The sequence below is a fragment of the Diceros bicornis genome, chromosome 22, assembly GCF_020826845.1.
Source record: "Diceros bicornis minor isolate mBicDic1 chromosome 22, mDicBic1.mat.cur, whole genome shotgun sequence".
In the NCBI taxonomy this organism is placed as follows: Eukaryota; Metazoa; Chordata; class Mammalia; order Perissodactyla; family Rhinocerotidae; genus Diceros; species Diceros bicornis.
In genome coordinates, this window is record NC_080761.1 from 37,827,249 (window position 1) to 37,847,356 (window position 20,108).

Consider the following 20,108-nt stretch of genomic DNA (forward strand, 5'->3'; position numbering starts at 1 on the left):
CAAACATTTTTATTATTTAATATGTTTAAAAACAGAAGATATTGCACTTCTTATATCTAAGCAGCTGATAATCAAAAAGAAGAATTGCATTGAATTTTGGAATGTATTTTCCTCCTAATTCTCATTAAGCATTTGTAGTTTGTAATTTCCTTTTCCCATCATAAGTGGGGGCCTGGATCACCAGAGATACCTGTAAAAGGACTGTACAGGGAAAGAGGATAGGGCTAATCATTTGCCACAGAAAATCCCCCAGGAAGATGATACAAATAAAGATAATTGAAAGTTGACTATAATTCTTGCCTCACCCACTCAGATCTCCAGTTTCTTACTTTCTTCTTTGAAATCCGGTAACTCCGGTCATGATGATACCTAGCCACAGAAAAATCCCTAAGAAGTACACAAAAGGATTACCTGGCAAAGATGAGCAATGCTCCTGTGCTGCTTACCTGTAAAGTCTAAGCTTCACTGTGTCTTCATTGAGAATTGGGCAACCATTGTGAACATACTTTACTTCATTGGGAAGGAAATGGCAGTCAAAGACCTAGTTCACATGAAGAAATGGATAAATATCCGTGAGAAAATTGGTACAAGATTTCATTTTTCCAGCAGCTAAGTACCACCTGGAGAAATTATGGTCGGTTAGTGTTGTGTGTGCGTGTGCATGTCTGTGTGTGTGTGTGTGTTTTAACCATCACCACCTCTATCCACCCCCATGCTCACTCACCATCTTGCTTATACAGCTGTGTCTTATTTTGAGAATATCTAAATCATGAAAATCCAAGCAGATCAGCAGATATATTAAGGAGTGATTATTTCTCTACATAATTATCTTTTTACAGTCTATAGTGCCTTTAAAATATGGTTCCATTTTTCAAAATGTTATTTACCCACACCCTTCAGGGATTCATAGCAACTGAGTTAGAGAGGTCTACCTGTGTGTATGCATGAAAAGGCCTGCATTACCCCACACATAAGCACACTGAATTAGTTCTGTATATATTTTTTCTCCTCCTTTTATTTCTTTCTTTTCCAAATAGTGTTTTTATGTTCAAAAATGAAGCCACTGACTATGGACACAATTGTGGTTGCTCAGAGCCAAACATGACTCACAGTCATTTCTCATAGACTTGTGAAAGACTGCTTTTATTAGTTGCATAATAGCAGAAATGGTTGATGAGACAAATAGCAATCTGAAGGCAATTTCCTCTACTCAAATAAAATTATAATCAATCATATCACCTCATTCAGAACTATTAAGGAAATTGCTAACTGTTATATTTTGTGAACCCTAGTTTTTAAAAGAGGAATTTTCTCTTCCAACTGCACTATGATCCTCATTCTGCCCAATCTAACTTGGTAGAGTTCTAAGCAATACCCTTGAGGTATTCACACATCGTCACTGTTGAGTTCCTGGTGTTTAGTCTGTACAGCCTCAAATGTTCACAGACAGCGTAATTCTCTCTGAGAAGACTCTCTCACTAATACAAATGATCTTCTTTTCCCACAGACATCATTGGTTCCTCTTTTTAATTGACAACAAGGAAGGAGATAAAAGGAAGACCTTCCCATATCATTGACAAATACTCATGGTAATAAAGAGACAATCTGTTTTGTTGAAAGAAACATCTGTTTTATGTTTCGTAATATGCTTTCCTTTTATAAAAGGCGACAACCATAATTGCCCATAAATTTACTAACTAAAACAAAGGAGAGCTAAATCCTTTTCTAATTACTGTCTAGCTTTGTTTTTTTCCACTTCAACTGCTTTTCAATTACAATTTATAATTAAATTGTCACACATTCCTAACTCATTACTCACTTTAATGACAGTAAACTGGTTCAAACTAGAGATATTTTCTTACCACTGTATTTCCTGCTCAAAAGAGCAAGATCAGTGCTAAACTGGGGTGCTTTTCCACCCAGAAAATTTCTTGCTTTGGGACAGGTGTGAGAAGGGCTGTGTGTGAGGAAGCCTTGTCCTACAACATGAGGAAAACATATTGCCATCAACCTTATCTAATTGACTATAGCAAGAGGGTTATCTAAACAGGAGGTACTGGTGCGCACCAAGTGAAATCCCTTTCCAAATACTCGATAGGAAAATGAACCTGTTGGTCCTAAGACAAACTTCAGTAATGAAATGAAAACACTAATTGAACAGATGTTAAACAAAACATTTTCTGTGCAAATCAAATCAAACTGTTCATTACACAGCAGGATGTCATTAATACAGCTGTCTCGCTAGAAATGGGTTCACATAAGCCTTGCTTTCAACTTACTAGTAAGCTCTATTAAAGTATAATGTTTAGGCTTTGTGTGTGTGTGTGTGTGTGTGTGTGTGTGTGTATGTGTGTGTGTGTGCTTGGTTATGCTTAATTTCAAAAATTCCATAAGAAAGAAATCCCTGGGGAGGGCTGAATCTGCCTGGATTAAAAAGAAGTGCACTTGCCCCGAAAAGCAGACTTTACTTGGGTATTTCAGTTTTGTTGAAATTATCGTAATAAAAAAATAGGAAGGTCACCTGGCAGTTTGAGAAACAAAGTTTTCCGGAAATAGAGATTTCTTCATGATAAAAATTTCTCATATTTGACAAAAAAGTGATGAAACTCTACATTTTAATGGACTCCTTTTCCACAGAATAAATTTTAGAAGATATAAATCACATATCTTCTTTAGGTGATATAAATCCATTTGAGATGTCAGATTTGCCTCTGGAAATACATACAGTGAACATTCAGGACTCGTTTTTTTTATGAACAGTAGCACTCTAGGGGACCAGTGGAGATATTCAGAGCCCCACTCCCTTCCCTACCAGTCCAGACTTTCCTTACTCAGCCAGGCATGTTGTTGTTTCTGTTCCATATTGTCTTTCTATCTGGATTTTTGCCTTAAAAGCAGAGAAAGAGTTCTAAGAAATACTCTTGAGGTATTCACACACTGTCACTATGGAGTTCATGATGTAGAGCCTGTACCTTGTTACAGCGTTAAACATTTAAAAATTGGATTTTTGCCTTAAAATCAGAGAAAATTTGAGAAGCCAGTGACTTGGAGATCTATTCCAACCCTTGATCTTTGTGATCAAATAAGTTCTTTACCTAGTTTTAGTTACTTAGATTCGTTATTGCTCTCCAGTGCCTCAGAGCGAGCCAAATGGTGAGGACCATGAAACATCACTGAAAATATATAATAGAGACAACTCCATTACTCTCTGAAAAAGTGCTATATATGTTCAGAAGTCATAGGCTGTTTGGGATGGAGAGAGGCTACCCCTCAGGGGATGGCTTAAGTAATAGCACATCCTCCCCAAATTTCTTTCTAGGGAAGAAGAATCTGGTGAATAACAGGCTTTTGTTTTGCTCAGTGGGGTATGCATGCTTGGGGCCAGAGCTAAATTACAGCTGGACCATAGGTTGCTCCAGTATACTACCAGGAGGAATTTTTCTTCTCTTCTTCTTCCCCCATAAAATATTCAGCCTCATTTCTAAATAAATGTTGAACAATTTTTTAAAAATATATTGGTTGTGGGGGCCGACCTGGTGGCATAGCAGTTAAGTGGCGTGCTCCACTTGGGTGGCCTGGGGTTCGCAGGTTCAGATCCTGGGCATGCACTGACGCACCGCTTGTCAAACCATGCTGTGGCGGCATCCCATATAAAGTAGAGGAAGATGCGCACAGATGTTAGCCCAGGGCCGATCTTCCTCAGCAAAAAGAGGAGGATTGGCATCAGATGTTAGCTCAGGGCTAATCTTCCTCACAAAAAAAAAAAGATAGATAGATAGATAGATAGATAGATAGATAGATAGAGAGATAGAGAGATAGATAGAGAGATAGAGAGATTGGAAGGGATACCAAATTATCAGTTCATCAGTCTTTATAAGACACCCACATATATCTGTACAGCCCTGGGTCCCTGCTTTATCAGGGACCCCAGTCCTCTAGGATTAGGGTCCTATGTTGCTGCTCCCCAAAACCCTAAGGGTTTACTTTTGACCCCAGTCCCTGTAGTTGGCTCTCTGTTGCCTGCAGCTGAGCTTATTCACGTCACCTACTCATCGCATCTGGGCTCCAGGTATGAGCTATCCCAGGTCTCTCCCTGTTCCTTGACTGATAGGTGCCAATCAAACACATTTTCAGAGTGTAAGTTATGTTGGGAGAAAGTGGGAAGATGTTGCAATTACCCAACACTCGAGAATACAATGCCTTAGGACCTGGGGCCATTACTGTATACTAACATCTTTTAGATGCCCATCTTAAGCTCTTTGACTGACAAAAGAAAATCTCATGGGAAACTGGGGGAAGATATTTGGTTACTAGCACATCAGGAATACTCCCAGAGTGAGAGCCCGCCATAGAATTCTGATGTGTTCCGGAATTAGACTATAGCTTTAAGTGTGGTAAATGGAAAGTCCAGAGATTTCAGTTTGAACTAGCATCTATCTAAGTCTCTTTAGTCCGTCTCCACAACATCTAGTACCGCTTTTGAATAACCTCGTGGAATATGTTTCTTTAGCCAAAAGGAAAAGAAGATTAATGTTCACAGTTCAACAAATGGGAATGGTGTATTTTTCCAGAAGCAGCAGCAGTTTCCAGTGTTGAATATTCTCAAAATTGTTCGCATTGGGAGGAAAGTTAACCCACAGCAGGAACAAGTAATAAAACCAGAAGCCATTTTCCATTGTGTATGGAGATATACGCCTACTTCAAGTAAATACAATAGATGATGATACAGACTTTAAAACTCAATGATTTAGAGGGTAACTCTTCACCCTACAAAAGGATCGATCATAGGATACCTTTAAATGATAAGGTCTCCAAGGTTTTGATGAAAGGAAAAACGTTTTATGCAGACATTTTTGAAGAGCAGTGAATATTTACGTAAAGCATCTTCACATCCCTTTTCCATGTCTCTCCCCTTACTCAAGAGAATGTCCAAGTGATGTTAACAGACGAAAATGTCTTCATGTTTTACTTTTGCTATTCTGCAGTCATAAATGTGTCCTAAAAATCTTGAAATTCTGATATCTTATCCAAAGGCACACTAACTAGCAATAGGTGAGATAATTTGGGGCAGGAATAATCCCATAAAGACTGACCATATCACACCACACAAGGGACTACCTACTCCAACCCTTGGAAGGCTGTCCCTGTTTTGTTCTCTCTCTCTTCTCTCTCATAGAGTGGTGAGGTGCCTAAAATGAGAAGTGTGTAGTTCTCTTACATTCTGCCTTCCCCTGAGTAATTACCTACTCTCTAAGATCAAGCAGCTAGTAAGATTTACAAAAGGTCTCTTCAGTAAAAGAGGATAGGGGCCAATCTGGTGGTGTGGTGGTGAAGTTCGCACACTCCGCTTTGGCAGCCTGGGGTTCGCGGGTTCAGATCCCGGGTGTGGACCTACGCACTGCTTATCAAGCCATGCTGTGGCAGGCGTCCCACATACAAAATAGAGGAAGATGGGCACAGATGTTAGCTGAGGGCCAATCTTCCTCACCAAAAAAAAAAAAATAGGACAAATTGGAAAGACTTGTTGATTTGGTGTTTTATTAACAAAAAACACATACATCTGTATTAGTTTGAACCTGTCTTCCTCCAAAGGTGTTAGCATAAATAAGGGTAAATCCTGTTGATTTCAAGGTTGTAATCCAAAGTCAGCCAAGAACATTCAAAATTGAACCATTACATTGTACACCTGAAACTAATATAATGTTATATGTCAATTATACCTCAATTTAAAAAAACAAACTGTATAGAAAAACAGTGCAATATTATGCCTGCTAACTCCACTATTTCAAATTTAAATGTCTTACAATACTTACCTTTGGTAGCTTGAAGGGAGACCTTTTACACTTGTTTTTTTTCCTCTCTCTTTCCTTCTTTCCCTCTCTCACATTCACACACTCACATTCATACACACTACTAAATAGAATATCTCGAGAATGACCTACCTGTGGAGTGAGTTTCCCAACTCTCTGGGTTATTGGCTCATTCATCACCACTTCAACTTTGCAAGCATCTTTCTCTATGGGAATGGCAAACTTCAGGTCATCTCCAGACAGGAAGGCAGAGCTGCCCTTCATCACCCTGACTCCACGGTTGACGCTGATGAAGGTGGGGCTTGCCCAGCCTTGGAGGACCAGCAGCAGCAGGGCATTCAGCCCGCCCCAACTCAGAGAGCTCATGCTGACAAGGGCCAACTCCTTCTGTCCAGCGTCCAGCGGTGAAATCCCTTCAACAAAGGAGGGCTTCTGTGCTTCCTTGGAGGTGTCAGCTCATAGTCCAAGGGACAGGACAAAGGGTCCCAATAATGTGCCCCAAGATCTTAACATGTCCCTTTCATTTCAAACTCAGACAAGAAGGCCTTTCAGGCAATCCCGGGGCTTTTAATAAAATTCACTGATCGCTCCTGACAACGCCAGCAAGATTAATGTGCCTCCCAAGCGCTTTTTTAATCCTGCAAATGGGAGAAAGGGTTGGAGGAAAAGGAGAGAGAGAAACCAAAAGGTTTGTGTGGCTATTCAAAAGATCCCTACCGACAAAGGAATCTTTCAACCACCCTATAATTTAGCTAAATTAAAAACAAATAAACTAACTTGACCTCCAGGCCCATCTGAAAGGCAGTGCAGCCATTTCGTTACCCTGCTAGTAACTCCTGCTTCCAGACTCAGCATGCCCCAATCGGATGTCAGCTGTGTGGTCCAACAGAAGCCACCCAGCCTCACAGCCCAAGCGCAGCGTTTGGTCCTCTGCGTTTAGAGAAAGTTCTTGATCTCTTTGCTTCTGTTTCCTCATTTGATAAATGAGGACTATACTCTAATTTGTGTAAGAGAGCTGATAGAATTTTTTGCACACTGTTTCAAAACATGATTAATTCTAAATCAATGCTACCCAAATAAGAAATAGGCTTAATAATTTGTCACATGGGCACAATTCTGACTTTGCTGGGGAATGAAGATACCTAAGAAACACTTGAGTGGAAATTTGAGAAATATATTTTTTTCTAAGTGAACATATGGGTTTTTGTTTATGTGTAACAGGGACTAGGAATCTAGTAACGTAGCTTCAATATATATGGCTAACTACACAATGGATGTACATGCATATTTACATTATCTACAATACTAATTACATTATAATGTACTGAATTTGCACAAATGGAGTCTTTGTTTCTATTTTAACCACTTAGAATTTTATTATTATTTTTGTGTTCTATAAGAGCAGAAACGATTTTATCCAAAGTAAAATGTACTGAAATATGTCCTTAAGTTAAGATGTGATTAGGTGAACCCATGGTGATTTATTATGCCCTTAGAAGGGCCATACATTTTAATGATTTCTGTCTGTGGATACTGAAATAGATGTTTGTCAGAAGGGTGTGAACAAAAATGCCTCTCTTATCCACATCTAACTCATTAAGGGAAGACTCACTCTCTTATCACTGTTTGAAACCTTTCGCTTTTGAGGTAGTGCATGACATATGTCACCTGACACCAGAGAGGGTGTATGATTTACAGAGTGGCCTGTTCTTTTATGGTGTCTGTCCCCAGATAAAACAGTTCACATGCTCCCACTGACCACGTTGCCCACACTCGGGATAAATTAGTTTGCCTTATTTGGTGAAAAATGCAAATCTGGTTGTTAAACTTTCACTACAAAATCAAACCTTGTTTCTGTCAACCTTCAGAAACAGAAAGCAGTTTGAGTCAAAGTGTTTATTTGGGATCAAAGAATTGCAATTCAGGGAGCAGAGATTCAGGTAGAAACTCCAAGAGCATCCCACTAGGGAGTAAAAGGCAGGGGCTTCTAAAGGTAAAGAAGGGAGGTTGTATTACAAAGAATGGTAATTGGAGTTGGAGGCAGAAGCTAGTCTTGGCTAAACATTGATTGACTATTGATTCTGTCTGCAGGAATTTCACAATCCTTGGTCTTTGTGATCAGGATGTCCATTCTCCTGCTGACTTCTCAAACAATTGCTTGTAAAACAATTGCCTCTTTGGCCCAGTTCGAAGGTTTGGCCCAGCCCAAGGTTCAAGACAGCAACGCAGTTTCTCTGGAAAGGCAGCTCCGACTGCATTTAAAATTGCTCCACTATAGTCAATTTTGACATTTCCAGGACTTTACACTCTCACATATTCCTCTTATCTCACTTCTCCTTTGCTGCTTCTTCCTAGACCCCCTGACTTTTTAATGTTGGGGAACCTAGGGCCCAGTCCTTGGACCTGTTTTTTTTCTACCCTCACTCCCTAGTGATCTCATTCCTTGGCTTTAAACACAGCTTATATGTAATGAGTCCCAAATGTATATCTCTAACCTCCTCCCTTAACTCTAGATCGTAAATGCAACTGTCTATTTGACGTCTCTACGTGGATACGTAACAGGCATCTCGTACTTTGTGTAGCCAAAATTGAGCTCTTGGTCTTTCCTCCCTCAGTCTTCCATATCTCAGTTAATGGCAACTCCAACTTTTCAGTTGTTCTCTTCTTTGTCTCACATTCTACATCTAGATAAACAACAAAAGAAATCCTTTGTTCGTTGTGGCAGACAGACCTTAGGGTGACCTCCAATAATTCCAGCCTCCTAGTATCCAGAAGTTCCCTCCCCTTGAGTGACAGCAGAACTTGTGACACTTTCAACCAACAGACTAAGGCAAAAGTGATGGATGTCATTCCCATGATTACATTACATTATATAGATAACAGACTCTCTTAGCAGACTGGAGCTAGAGGCTCTCCTGAAGAACTTGAAGAAGCAAGCCTCCATGAGTTCTACTGTCACAAGGAAAAGAATTCTGCCAACAACTTGAATGAGCTTGGGAGAAGATTTTTCCTAAATCAAGCCTCCAGATAAGAATGGACCCCAGTCAACACCTTGATTGCAGTCTGAAGACAATCTCAAGCGGAGAACCCGGGAAAGCCATGTCTGGACCCCTGACCAGTGAAAACCGTGAGATAATAGATTTGTGTTGTTTTAAGGCACTAAGTTTGTAGTAATTTGTTTACACAGTAATATAAATTTAATGCTCTCTTCCTTTAAAACATATCCAGAATCCAACTACTACTCACTACTTCCATTGTTATCACTCTGGGCCAAGCTGCCACCAACCCTGCAGAATGACAGCAATAGCATCCTATTTGATCACCCTGCTTCTCCTCTTGCCTCCCCTGTAGGCATTTCTCAGCATGGCAGCTGAGGTTCCTATTAATTGTTACTTATATCATGTCACTTCTGTGCCCAAAACCACCAATCGCTTCTCATCTTAAACGCTGAAGCCCTGATGATGGCCTGTAGGGCACTATGTAATCTGTTTCCCCTTCCCTCTCTCATCTCATCTCCTGTTTGTCTTCCCTTTGCTCACTCTGTTCCAACTATACTAGCATCTTTGCTTTGCCTCAAACAAATCAAGATCAATCTTCCCCTTCTCACCCCCATCCCGAACCTTCCCACCTGCTGTTCCCTCTGGCACAGACATTCGTCCACCAGATATCCCTCTTTCCACCTCACCCCTGTCAAGTTATCCATTAAATGTCACATTTGCAGTGTGTCCACCCTAACTACCCCATTCAGATTATGATACTTTCATCCCCAGCATCCTTTTCTGCTTTGTCTTTAACCTTAGCACTTATAACCGTGTAGTATAATACATTTGCTTATTTACGTAGTTCATTACCATCTCCCTCATAAAAGTGAGAATTTTAATCTTTTTTATTCATAGATTTATCTTCATGATTTCCTCCACCCTGTTGCCCGGATTGAGGATACTGCCTTGCACATAAGGATCATGGCCATGCCATAGGCTGACAGAGCTCTGAGCTAGAAGGAAACCAGGTCTCTGGGCCATATGCAAAGCAGAGTCACCGTACCAGCCCATTCTGCCAGAATGTTACATGGCAGAGAAAGTAAACTTTCTTGTTTAACCCACTGTTTTGGGGGGTTTATTTTGCTACTCATGACTGAACTTTATACCTTTAACAATCACCTTATTCTTCAAGTTTTTCTATTAATTTAGTCACTAATCAGCTAAATATTGTAACTTCTTACCTAACAGCATATGGGGCCATAGCTCATTCTCTAATTAGATCATGATAAGTCCTTAATTAGGAGATAAGGGCAAAGACCAAGATCCTAATGTTCATCTACCAGGAAGAGACAAGAGAGAAAGAAAAGTAAATCTATTTCTGTGGCTCTCTGTGCCACAACGGTGTGAAAAATAGAGTAGATTGAATTCTGAAGATCTGGATTGATTCTTACGAATATCAGTTTCCTCCCTCAAAAATGGGGCCATCCATCCTCCCTCTTCCAGTTTCCCTATAAGAAGAAATGAAATAATCCATATGGAAATATTTTCTTCATTATAAAGCCCCATACAAATGTAACATTATTATTACAAAATATTTCAAAGGAATCAGAGACTAAAGCTTGTCTTGAGAAAAATAGAATAGCAAGACTGGTGCCTTGGTGAAGGCAGCAGAATTAGGTTCAGTAAAAGCCAAATCATGTATGTTTTATTTACATTCTAATTTTATCTTTTTCTTCCTCATTGTCTTAAGACAGGATATAGTAGTAAAAACTGAGTTCTAATATTTCAGAAACAACCTGAAGCAATACAACTAGGAGGAAAAGAAGAGTGTAAGCAGAACAATTTCCAAATTCAAAATCAAACAAAACTTATCCTTTCATCAACTGGGCCTGGATGAAGTTTATAAAATTAGGCTCAATAAAGATCAAAAGAGTATGCTATATTTATGTTTTATTTACATTCTAATTTTGCTCTTGTATTTTTCTCTTGGTATTGGGAAACACCAAGTATGTGGACATTCCATGGAAAATATTGCTTTGATTTTTTGCTTGAAGAAGGTGGCACAGGAAGGGAAAGAGAAAAGGATTCGGATGAACAGACGGAGAGTGAAAGGGTAAACAAACAAACAAATAAACAAAACACAGAACAACAGCAAAGGAAATCAGGACTCTAAATTAAAGAAGATTTCACAGACAATGGTGGGTCTTTTATCTCCCCCCAAACTAAAATGGTGGTAACTGTCTTGTCGCTGATACAAAATTATGGTGTCCAGAGACAGCCAAAATTTACTTGACAATACTAATGGGAAGCCTAGCACATCTTGAGAACTCCATTTTCTTGGTCCCAGCTTAGGGCCAAGTCAGATCTTCAGAATCCATCTGTCCACAGCTTCCTCTGATTGCTGATGGGCACCCGCGGGGTCAGCAGAATCAGTGGGGGCATTTGACAGCAGAAGTAGAAAGGGCACTTGGCTTGATTCCTCAAGGGAGCTTGTAAACTGGCCTTTAGCCACATCAGACTTAATTTGATTCTGCAACAGAAACAAATCCTGTCTCTGCTTGCTTGAGTGATTCAGCTGCTTCCAGCATTTCAAAATCCTCCTGTCACGGCTGCAAATCAGTTCTGCTCTTACAGACCGTTTTCCCACCATTGCCTTTTTTCTTCACGTGGAAATCATGTATTCTAAGTATATCTGCACAAGCCAATAAAAATGGGTGAAAAGTTGTTCTGAAAAGTGGAAAAGCACTCTGCTTTGAGTTCTTCCTTATACAAATTCAAAAAAGGTTTCTTCAACCAAACTTTCTTTCTTGGTAATTTTCCTTAACAGAAGAAAATAATTTAGTAACATTTTATCTGGGGGAGGGGAAATGTGAGCTAGTATTTATCTTGTGATTACACATTTGGTTTAACCGTAGGAGAATGTATTTTTCATGTTGATATAAACATGATACTCCTCTCACTTATCTGAGATAATCTGTGCACAACGAGAAAAAAATGGATCCCAGCTGTACTCCTAGGCTCTCTCTGTAATGGAAACTCTCGATGGTCAAGGGTAATGACGTGCCTGATGAGAATCATATTTACTATCGTTTCTCTTTGGAATTTTGCAATCCTAGCTATACAACACAGGGAAAGTGCCTTCCTCCCCCTGTGCCCAGCACAGATATCAAGATATCGATGATCAATCATAGCTTTTGTTTGCTTGCTTTGCTGTTTGCTGAACTCCTATGTGGCCTGCAAGCTCTTCTTTCAGTGTTCCACGTAGTTGTTATTAATCAACTGAAGATGGTGTAGACAATGGAACCTTTCGTCTTCCCTGTGCCTGAGGCTCCTAGCTCCTGACTCGCAGCTTTAGATCTCACAAGTACCCTAAAGTCTTTAAGAAAGAAAATAAACTAATAGAGAAGTGGCGTTTTAAGCAAAAAATAGCCAACTCAGGATGGACCCATTTCCACCCACCCAAACAAGGATTTTGATGTCCTTTGCTAGAATGGTGAAGAATGCTAGTGAGGGCCGGCCCCGTGGCTTAGCGGTTAAGTGCACGCGCTCTGCTGCTGGCAGCCCGGGTTCGGATCCCGGGCACGCACCGCTTCTCCAGCCATGCTGGGGCCGCGTCCCACATACAGCAACTGGAAGGATGTGCAGCTATGACATACGACTATCTACTGGGGCTTTGGGGGGAAAAAATAAATAAATAAAATCTTTAAAAAAAAAAAAAAAAAGAATGCCAGTGAGATTGTCTGACTTTTACTCCACATTAAAATCTTTAAAATGCCAGTCAAACTGAACTTTTGAAGCCATCATAAAAATTTTTCTGATGGATTTTTTACATCCTCATAATTTTCACCCAAATGAATTTCCAAAGTTATTCATATAAATCCAGTGTAAACGTTTCAATCATAAATTTGTAACTGAATACCATTATCCATAGGACGACTGGATTGAATTCCAATCATATGTAACATAAATTGATTCACCGAGGAGCAATGAATAGGAAATCAGGAGAACTGTATCCACAGGGAAAAACTAGCTGTCTAAACTCAGAGAAAACGGTTCTCTTTTTTGTGTTTTAGTTGAGGAAATTAGACTTAGATAGACTTTACCAAGGACTTCAGATCCACTGCCTCCTCTGACCTCACCACGTGCCTGAGAGAGAGAGAGAAGTCTAATCGCTCCTCATTACAGGCAGCGAGATGTCAACATTCTGAGACTTGCCCAAGGTCATAGCGGGAACCTGCAGGGCCTGGAAGAAGGAGGCCTCTGGCATCCTGGTGAAGTGCTCTTCCCTGCTGTATCCTGACAATCTCCTTCCATTCCCTCCAGTTGAGAATGCCTGAGCCATACTACAAAAGCAGCACTGGGAGACACGGCCATAAACCAGGTTCTTCTCTTTCAAGATGCTTGTAACCTCTTATGAATCTTTAATTGTTCAATGACCCCACAAGAGTGGAAAATCCTTGGCGATCTTGCCCAACACAGGATTTCCAGAGTGACTTCTCTCAGACAGGGAGAATAGAATTGTGGAGAAGAAAAAAATCACTTGTGACTTCTAAGATTATTTTTCTTTAACAAACAATTTTTTGTATCTTCCTTTTCTCAATTTTTCATTAGTAGTACTTTTTACTTACTATACACAAGCATTGGGCTATATCCTTTATATGCATGTCTTCATTTACTTCTCACAACAAACATATAAAGCAGTTTTGAATTATTCTGATTTTATAGATAAACAGTGAGCTAAGGAAGTGACATAATAATCATAATAAAAACTAACATTTATTAAGCGCTTACTGTGGGCTAGGCATTGTTCAAAGTACTTTACATATATTATCTTCTTTAATTCCTACTGTGGTTTTAAGAGGTAGGTAGTAATTTTACTTTGGAAAATGAGGCACAAAGAGATTAAGTGACTTGCCCAGGATCATCAGTTTGATTCCAGAGTCTGTGTCCTTCTGATTGTAACCTGGTTTGCACTTAACCACTCTGTTATACTGCTTCCCATTATAACAAAATCTTGTACTCTGCAATTGCTTCACTACCCCTGGGGTGTGTTTGCACACACAGTGTGCAAACTCTTAACAACTTCCTTTATGGTTCCAGACAGCAACTGATGACTGTTGTAGGAGTTAAAGTTTCACTGGAGACCATGTTCTTCCAAGGAAATAGCTGTTACTTTAAGAGCATAGAATTAACGCAGATACCCTGTCTACCAACATCTTAACATCCCAACTCCTTACACCACAAGCACAGTTTAAAGGCCTCGAGGCAAACAGACCACTTCAATATTCGAGTCTATTAAATCAATAAAATGTGTGTTGATTTTGTTTATAACATTCTGCTTCCCCCACTCGGCAATTTTTTCTAAAATGTAATCTACATCATAGAACGTATGGTTTAGGAGAAATTTTAGAAATCAACTAGTCCATATCCTTCATTTTATTTATCAATTGATTTGTTTTTTCTAACTTCCTTTTATGTGTATAAAAGAAATGTATGCTCATTAAAAGATAAAAATACAAAAACATAAAGAAAAGGCAAAAATACACTTTCCCAATACCCAAAGAAAGCACCCTTAGGCTTTCCTGCGTATGCGTACATATATACAGTTTTTAAACTTAATTAGAACCATACCACTAAAAGAGTTGTGTGCCATTCTTTTCAGCTAACACAACCTTCTATTCTAAGCATTTTCCATGCTGTTAAACGTTCCTTGTGATCTTCATTTTCATCTGTGCACTCTGTCTACTACATGGATATACTATGATCTCGATAGTCATTCTGTTTTTACATTGAGTAGTTACTATGTCAATAGATTGTGATGAAAAATCCTTAATTATAAATTAGTTTATTTTTCTAGTTCTTTCCTCTTGATAGTTTTCTAGAAGTGGAGGGTAGAAACTTATTGTGAGGCTCTTAATATGCATGCTTTCTGGAAAAATGGTACTAACTTACACCTTTACCAGCCTTGTTCACTGCTGACATTCAGTATCATCCCCTTTAATCTTTACTCACTTCCCAAGTGAAATGTTGTGCCCTGTCACTATTTTAATTTGCATTCCTTTGTTTACTGGAGATTTAGCTTTTTATTTATTTATTTTTAATGTCCATTAACCATTTGTATTTTCTCTTCTAGCAGCCCCTTCATTTTACAGAAGAAAGGAAGTCCCATGTCAGTAAAGTGACTTTAGTAATGTTGAAATAACGTTCTAGGCCCAAGATGGAGCCGCTCCTGCCCAGGACGCCATGTCAGCAAAGCAAAACTTAGATAACTTTCCTGTCCCTGTAAATACTCCGCTTGACCAGAAATGCAGTATATTCAGTCAGCCAATCCCCAAACGCCAAGCCAATTCTGGGCCTTCTCGCTCCAGACAAGGTTGACTATGTGGCCCCAGCCATCAGATATTTTCTGTTTGCCTCTTCCTTGTTCTTTATTCTTTTTCCTGTAAAAGCTTCTTGCCTTCTGCCCCATTTTGTAGTTCTCCAAAAGGAGATTGTCCACTTCATGAAGTGTTAAATAAAGTTTGCTTGTTTCACCTAAATTGTCGTCTTTAATCATTTTTTTAACACGAAGATCACATAGTTATCTGGAAATCAAGCCTGGATTGGGACCTTAGTTCTCCTGTCATCCAGACCAGTGCGATGACCACCATCCCAGGCAGCTGACTTAAATCATAGATGCTTAGTCCAGAAATATCCCTTTCAGTACTTCTTTCCCAGATCTCAGGAAGCACTGACAGACTCACAGAACTATGGAGAGAAAGCCCTCCCTCAGGCTATGCTGCCAAGACCAAGGATGCAACGATGGATCTTTGACTACCACACAAACTCGTTAAGAGGTTTCCTTTCTTAGATTTTTCAACAGTTCAGTGTCTCTCCTGCTGATAAAGGCCACATTTTGCAAATTGTGTTTGTTAAAATGTGCATATTGGAGATGTTCAAAGTTTTCCAAAAAGTCTTCTATATCCAAATACATTTGAAGCATAGAATGCAAAAATCTCCTTTTAAATATTCACAATGTAATATAAGCATATTAAAGGCTCTAAGAAGTCCTGCAGAAAGGAAACTTTCAAGCCCAAAGTTTGAAAACTTATAAAAAACCTTTTTTTTCCATTAAAAAAACAGTTTCTTTGAGAAATCATTCAAGAGACACCAGGTTAGGGAATTAAAATGATTGAAATATAGGATGGACACATGGTATCTATAAAATTTCTGGTTATACTTGATAAACCCATACTTAATGAAGCTATACCAGAAATTCAGACTCCAGGCTACTCTTTGGAAACCAGATATCTGGCCTTTCTCTACAGATATCTTCTACTAAAACTACCTTCAAAGGTAGAGAAAACTGATTACAGAGGGAGAAGTTTCCATTACAGTTCTGTTTTTAATGACTATTAACACATCTTAAACTATCAAAGGCATTTCCTTGAAGATTAGGAAGTCACCATAATTTACTTTCATTTTGCTTTTAGCCAGAAGGTTGTGTCATATAAATTTTCACAACAGCTTGCTTTAATTGAATAACTTAAACAGGATGAAAAACACTCACTCACATTCACTATGGTTGACTATACCTGTTCTTCACCTGGGACTAACCATGGGTATGTACACAACTCACACCTAGGACCTTCCCAACCAGAGTCACCCTGATTGAAACTGGCTTTCCTCTTCTTGAGTGAATTCTGGATCTTTAAATTCACAACGAAACACCAAATTGTCGAAAAGTGAGATCCTGTTTAAATTTACATTAACTCATGTTCAGGAGTTCATCTTCCCAGAACAATCTCATTTTTTGAAGACATCCTGGTTCTCTGTTTGGATATGACAAATTCATTTGTTCATTCATTGTACAAGCGATTGTTGAGTACCCACTTTGTGACAAGGGCTGTACTAAGGGCTAGGATTAGAAAGACAAAAAAAAAATTCCTGCTCTTAGAGAGTTTATAGTCTAATGCAGAAAGACAAAATATAAAGTAACAATTCAAAAAGAGTGGTAGGTGCTATAATGGTGGAATGCATTGCGTGTTATAGGAATAAATAGGAGGGCAGCATTTGACTCAGATTTGGTTTAGGGGAGGCCTCCTTGAAGGGAAGAGAGTTAAATTTGAAAGAACAAATAGCATTTAGAAAGGTGAAAATGATACGTTCAAAGATGGAGAGAAATAATGTGGCATAGTCAAAGAATCAAAGGTAGATGTTACATCAGAAGCAGAATTTTTCTGTGAAACAGTAGAAGGCATTGGATACATAAAAGTTAACTAAAATATAACCTCTATCTTTGAGAGATTGAGATCTTGTGGGAGAGACTTTTATAATCAAGTACTTTACAGTACAAAATGGTATTGCTATGATAGCATATGAGCAAAATGCTCTAATGAGTTCATCAAACTCAGTAGTATACACTTAAAGAACTTCTACTATTCAGGATGAAATATTTCATTGTGAAAAGAATTGCTCAAACATTCAGAAAACTACCCAGCATTGCTCCTTAAGCTGTACTATGATAACTTGACCTTTTTACTTGCATGCTAATGATAAAATGATTTACTTGCTAATGATAAAATTCAAACTCATAGACGTCTGGTGCAGAAGAGAGACCAACTATCACAAATATTCTTGCTAAAAGATCTGCTGTAATAAAAATGCTTTTGATGACTTTAGAAACTTGGTGATAAATGACAAAAGGTGCAATGTTGTTCGAGCCCAAGTCACAGTATATCAAAAATCACAGAATTCTAGAGTTGGAAGGAGCATCTCCTCCATTTTTACATATCATCATCATCATCATCATATTTTATGTACTTACTTTGCTTCTAGCACTGTTTTAACTCATTTAATCTTCACAATGGCCTACGGAGTAGATTCTATTCTAAAAATTCTGATTCTAAGTAAAGAGATAAGTAATTTGTCCGAGGCAAATGCTAATAAATGGTGGAGCTGGAATTCCAACCCCAGCAGACACACCTGAGAGCCCAGGTTCCTGAACCGTGCTCTACTCTCCAGCACACAGTGGTCAAGATGAGGACATAGGGGTCCAAAGAGGCTAAGTGATTTGCCAAAGCCTAAATAGCTGGTTGGGCCTGCTGCTTTATTCATTAACACAAGCAGAGTGTGGAAAGTAAACCACAGTATCCTGTACTGAGATGCAGTGAATAAAAACACTGCAATTCTTAAAACCAACAAATAATTAAACTTAACAGAACTCTAATGAGAGTTCTCTCCCTGCTGACGACCTTAGCACAATTTTGACATTCAGCTGTGACTTATGCACCACTTTTCTTTTTTTTTTTACAAATAACTTTGCAGATAGTTTTGTGATACAACAATACTTAAAAAAAAGAGAGAAGAAGGAGAGAGGGCTTAATGTTCTCATGTACGGTTGGAGCTGAAGTGAAAGAAAATGCAGTAGTGATAAGCACCAAAGTCAGACTGTAAATCAGATCCCCCAGACTGTGTGCCTCTCCTGGTCCCACCATTTCCTTGAACAAGGTCCTTAGTCTCCCCTGGGCTCTGTTTCCTCATCTGTACAATAATTGATACCTTTTGGGGTCATTAAAATAGTTAATGTGATAACGTATGTAAATGTATTATGGCTCAATCCAAGTCCCCAGCATGCACACACACAGCAAGGCTCAACCAAAGTCAGTGCCCCTCCTTCTCCTTTCTACCCCAGGCCAATCAAAGAAAGTTTTTTCTAAAACATATTGAAAAAATTACCACTGTAATGGTGATACATGTCATTAAACATCTGTCAAAACCCATAGAATGTACAACACCAAGAGTGAACCCTAACGTGAATTATGGGTTTTGGATAATCACAATTGGCTCAGCAGTTATAACAAATATACCAACCTAATACAAGATGTTAATTACTAGGGAAACCAGAGGGGAGGGGGTGTATGTGAGAACTCTCTGTACTTTCTGTTCAATTTTTCTATCAACCTAAATCCGCTCAGAAACCAAAGTTTATTAATTTAAAAAAAGTTATTAGGGGGCCGGGCCGGTGGCGCAAGTGGTTGGGTGCGCGCGCTCTGCTGTGGCGGCCCAGGGTTCGCTGGTTCTGATCCCGGCCACGCACCAATGCACTGCTTGGCAAGCCATGCTGTGGCAGCGTCCCATATAAAGTAGAGGAAGATGGGCACGGATGTTAGCCCAGGGCCAGTCTTCCTCAGCAAAAAAAGAGGAGAATTGGCAGATGTTAGCACAGGGCTGATCTCCTCACCAAAAAACAAAAAAGTTATTAGTTGAGCCATCTTTTGACACACTCTATGACTTAGGTTGAGTTGACTCTTCAGTAACACTCAGACAGAGCTAGAAAATTTTCTATAGAGCAGTGCAGGGCCATCAGCAACAAAAAAGAAACAAGGCAAACCACAGCAACTTCTTGCTGATCACAAGAATAGGCAATAGGGGACTAAGCGTGATTTTAGCCAGGCTGTATAGCTCTGTCGTTTCTGAGGATCTGCATATCCCCAGCTGCGCAAGTGCCACTCAAGTGCCATCAGGTCTCACTGGCCCACAGGACATTATTCCACGTTGAGGTCCCACATGTGAACTCACACCCAGCACCATGCACAAGTCCCTCGTGCCTTTGTGGCCCACTGAGCTTAATTGCATTAAGAAGAGCAAAACTGGATCTGTTTACTTTGGCAGAATTTGGAGTGGGCTACGGAGATGAGAGCATGGGAGGGTGCTCTCTGGCAGTGGGATTAAAAATGCTTCAAGTACTGGTTCAAAAACAAAATCTCCATAAATATCACAGGCTGCAAATAAAGTATCTGAAGTCTGATTAGATGACTTACTGTTGAATAAATCTGTGCAGGAGAATACAGCAATGTATAAGAATGGCATCGTATAACAATTGCGAACACCAATAAGTCAGGGAAATGTTTTAAAAGAGAGAAAAATATGGAGCACACAAGTGGTCTTGGCTAAAATATTTTCGTAGTCTCCAAAACACAAATAGTCAAAAAGTTGGTTTACAAAATTGTTTGTCTAGAAGTAAGAACATATTTACCATAGGCACAGTACCCAGACTAGCTGACAAATGCAGTTCAAACTGTGACATCCCTGGGCACTGCATAAACTCATCATGGTGGAAGATATTTCTGTGGAAAACCACACTCACATATCTGTCCTGTGAAGTGTTGACCAAAGGTTGTTGAGATTCCTTTACTCGTTTTCACTCAGTTCAGCACATCAAATTCCAGGGCACCATGTGTGTTGTGACCATGCTCCAGGGGTGCCAGGGGTGCTGTTTTCACAGACCACAAAGTAGACAGTGTCTCCCGGAGTCATGCAACGTGGGTGGTTGACC

The 20,108-nt window shown here is 39.4% G+C and overlaps 1 protein-coding gene across 11 annotated transcripts in view; it reads right to left on the reverse strand.

Annotated features, from left to right (window-relative positions):
• FREM1 (FRAS1 related extracellular matrix 1) overlaps positions 1–20,108 on the reverse strand; it is a 152,016-nt gene that overhangs the window by 121,405 nt on the left and 10,503 nt on the right. For 9 of the 11 annotated variants that reach the window (XR_009223456.1, XM_058565807.1, XM_058565806.1 and 6 more), the window contains 3 exons: positions 8,384–8,494; positions 5,943–6,448; positions 447–541 (listed from right to left, as the gene is read on the reverse strand). Coding sequence is in view for 10 of the 11 variants with exons in the window: in XM_058565807.1 (XP_058421790.1) it covers positions 447–541; positions 5,943–6,176 (329 nt within the window). In the remaining variant the exon portion in view is untranslated. The remainder of the gene's footprint in view (positions 1–446; positions 542–5,942; positions 6,449–8,383; positions 8,495–20,108) is intronic. The other 2 variants (XM_058565808.1, XM_058565809.1) reach the window with 1 other exon arrangement.